The 3,530-nt window shown below is 44.3% G+C and overlaps 1 protein-coding gene across 1 annotated transcript in view; it reads left to right on the top strand.

The window, feature by feature from the left end:
* The first annotated feature begins 441 nt into the window (after positions 1 to 441).
* The window catches only part of gpr18 (G protein-coupled receptor 18), a 3,471-nt gene continuing 382 nt past the window's right edge, over positions 442 to 3,530 (top strand). The window contains exons 1-2 of the mRNA XM_027005217.3: positions 442 to 536; positions 1,501 to 3,530. The exon at positions 1,501 to 3,530 is cut by the window's right edge and continues 382 nt beyond it. Of these exons, the coding sequence (XP_026861018.1) occupies positions 1,512 to 2,498 (987 nt within the window). The 5' untranslated portion in view covers positions 442 to 536; positions 1,501 to 1,511 and the 3' untranslated portion in view covers positions 2,499 to 3,530. The remainder of the gene's footprint in view (positions 537 to 1,500) is intronic.

Genomic DNA, 3,530 nt, shown 5'->3' with positions numbered 1-3,530 from the left:
ACCTTTATCCTATCAGACTGCTCCCTCACAAGCCATGCTACGTGTGAACTTTTGAGAGGACTCGCGGGGCCGATCTCAGGTCTATTAAAAGAATCTTATTTCCTGTTTAAGAACGACTTAAAATCTCATGGCTCATTGAAGGTCACGAACACCACTTGCATTCTGTTACTCTGTAGTGCATGCTAGGCGCAGGATGAAAAATGCAAATGTTTGCTGAAATTTTCCAAGAAATAAACAGCACCTAAACTGCGTTAGCCTTCAAGACTCATTGTGCAATAGAAAGCTAGATGATATATAATAATTCGCGTCAGAATTTAAAGACTGAATGATTTTTCTATAGTGCAAGCAACACAGGAAGTTATAACCAAAAGAGAAAGAAAAAAAGAGACCTTATTTAAATGAAGGCATAGCTACATGACTTCCTGTATGTTTGCAGAGCAGCGCTTGAGCAGAGATGGCTCGCCACCACATCACAAGTCTTTGTCATGGGCCTCAAGCAGTTACTGTGCCAACAGACGATGGTGTAGATCGCTGAGGTAAGTTTGCCTTTGGTTAGCTTCCTATGGTGTGCAATCCAGAGTGTGAAAACAAGAAGATAGAAAAAGACAAAAGAAACAAGATAATGAAAAACCTGTTCTATGGAATTACAGACATGTGAGATTCACTTTATAAAAGGTCACATCCCTTTTTTGCTTTACCACAATAGAAAGGCACACATGGCCAGAGTTCTATGTAAGTGTGGGCTGTAAATGTTATCATGTTGACTGTAGCTAGGTAAAATGACTAAAACTAGTCAATAGAACTTTTTTTTTTTGTTACATTTTGGGTTATCTTTATATGATCAAAGGGTAGAAAGCATGATCAGAAAGACAAGTGGACTTTCTGTCATAATCTCCTAACGATAAAACACAAAGAACATTCAACTAAGTAGTTTCCTCCCCTTTATGCTTCTGTTGGTTATGCTCTGATTGAGATCAAGAACTTAATTTCATTAAAGGCTCTGTTTATTTATCTATTTTTTTATTTGTTTCTATTGGTACTCCTTATTTTAAGCTTCTAAATAAATGCCAGATGTTGCCAACTTTCCACTGGAGGTATCTGTATGTGTATTCCCCTGTGGGTGGTCTAAGGGCTTCAGGGTGAAGTCAAGCAAAGAGAGCCTGCAAAAGCCTGCAACATGTGGCATGGTGAATGATGTATTCTACAGATAGAAACCTCCCGCACAGCAAGTGGTTTGGTTTTATTCGCCATTATTTGGGGGGGGCGGGTAGCTCAGTGGTTAATGTGCTTGACTAGTAATCAGAAGGTTGCTACCTTAAGCCCCACCACTGACCACAGTTGAGCTCCTGAGCAAGGCCCTTAACCCTCAGTTGATCAAGTCGCGTTCACTCAGAATTGTAAGTCGCTTTGGATAAAAGCATCAGCCAAACGCTGTCAACATAAATGAACAGCTCTTTCTCTTACAGTGGCTTCGTGTGTCCTGTTCTTCTCTCATGTCAGGTCTTTTAATCATGGAGCAGAGTCCTTTGGTTGTGAAGTTCGAAGATCAGCTCCCTTTGCTCTTCCGCACTGCCAGCCTGGTGTTCTACAGCATCATATTCTGCGTAGGCCTGGCAGTCAATCTCACCGCCCTCTGGGTCTTTACCCTGACTACGAAGCGAAGGAACTCTGTCACCATCTACATGATCAATGTGGCTGTGGTGGACCTCATCTTTATTCTGCTACTGCCCTTCCGCATGATCTACTACAGTAAGAACTACTGGCCCTTCGGAGACCTGTTCTGCAGGGTGAATGCAGCGCTCACCATAGTCTACCCCTGTCTGGCTCTGTGGCTTTTTGCCCTGATCAGTGCAGACCGCTACGTCGCCATAGTGCAGCCACGACACAGCAAGGTGCTGAAGAACGTGCCCAAGGCCCTGCTATCATGCGCAGGCGTGTGGGTCATGACCCTGGGCAGCGCCGCGCCGCTCCTCTTCCACGACGAGGACCCGGACGCGCCATCCAATCACACCACGTGCCTGAAGATGCATGACATCGTGTACCTGCGCCGCGACAACCCCGTGCACTTTGTGCGCCTGGGTTTCTTCTTCCTACTGCCCATGTTCATCATGGTGGGCTGCTACATGGTCATCGTCAACAACCTGGTGCACGGGCGCATGTCCAAGCTGAAGCCCAACGTCAAGAAGAAGTCTGTCCGCATCATCATGACTCTGATCGTGCAGGTGCTGGTCTGCTTCGTGCCCTTCCACATCTGCTTCGTTTTCCTGCTGCTGGAACAGAGCAGACAGGACTACAGCACCTGGGGTGCCTTCACCACCTTCCTGATGAACATGAGCACAGTACTAGACATCATCCTCTACTACATTGTGTCCAAGCAGTTCCAGGACCGTGTCATCAGCGTGATCCTATACAGAAACTACTTGAGGAGTGTGCGGCGGAAGAGCCGGCACACGACTAGCGTGCGCTCCCTCAGCAACCTCACCAGTGCCATGATTTAGCGCCTTCCCAACCCGCTCGCGTGGGGGGAGGGTACTGGCTTCCACATTTTTTGCTTTGTCCCAGATCACCCTTGGTACTTAGTTGATTTCTTGCTCAGGTGCTCCAGGAGCTGGGTTAGAGCATAAAAAACAGGCCTGTCTGGAGGTCCCCTGAGGACTTGGTGCTGAAACACCATTGATAAGGCGTACCGCTGGAGACAGGGTTTAGTTAGGTATAGTATGTAAAAATGCTGTTTTGATTATAACATGATTAGAAACTTGCCTGGTTTTAAAGAAAGGAGAAGTACGCACCCTAAAGCTCATTTAATTTTCACTTTCCACCAAAGAGTATTGCAGTTTGTTAACAGAGAGCTGTTTGGACAGAACTTCTAATCTTATAATGGGGCATGCTGGCAGTTCAGCTGCTGATGATTTTCAAGGGGGTGGGAACAGAAATCAAAGAAGGAACCATCAGAACAGGAAAAGCTCTTGATACTGGAACCAACGGTGAGAGCTTGATTTCCCAGCTTCCACACTGGAAAGTCATTACATTCCAGTGCTCGCAATTTAGGAGACTACATGAAGAGACAGAAAAGTAAACTGAGTTACTCATGAATTATTCATCATGAACTAATCATGGACCAAAGGAATCAAAGGACAATATTTGTGGCTCTTCAAAATGTTTCATGTATGCAATAGAAAAAGTCAAGCACGGTATTTACGGGACTTGCAATCGTGATAATGTTTTCCATCTCCATACAGGATATTCGGGGGTGATCTCTGTTAGGCAAACCTAAAGTCAGTATTTGTAAAATACCAAAATACCTACAAGGATAAGTCCTTCCTCTTCTGCTGTCTTTCTTGTCAGTATTTTCATATCAGGAATGAATATGCATCTTGAAAACCACTATAACTAAATATTTCTCAAATGATGAATTACACATTTTATATATATATATATATATATATATATTACACAAGGTTTCCAGAGAAACAGAACATTTCAGACAGAGGTCCATCATCAACTGCACAAGCAGTGCAAGTAAAGTGTTT

This window comes from Electrophorus electricus, chromosome 9 (genome assembly GCF_041902795.1).
Source record: "Electrophorus electricus isolate QZ-2024a chromosome 9, ASM4190279v1, whole genome shotgun sequence".
Taxonomy (NCBI): Eukaryota; Metazoa; Chordata; class Actinopteri; order Gymnotiformes; family Gymnotidae; genus Electrophorus; species Electrophorus electricus.
The sequence above is the reverse complement of the archived record's forward strand: the minus strand, read 5'-3'. Positions and strand labels throughout refer to the sequence as shown.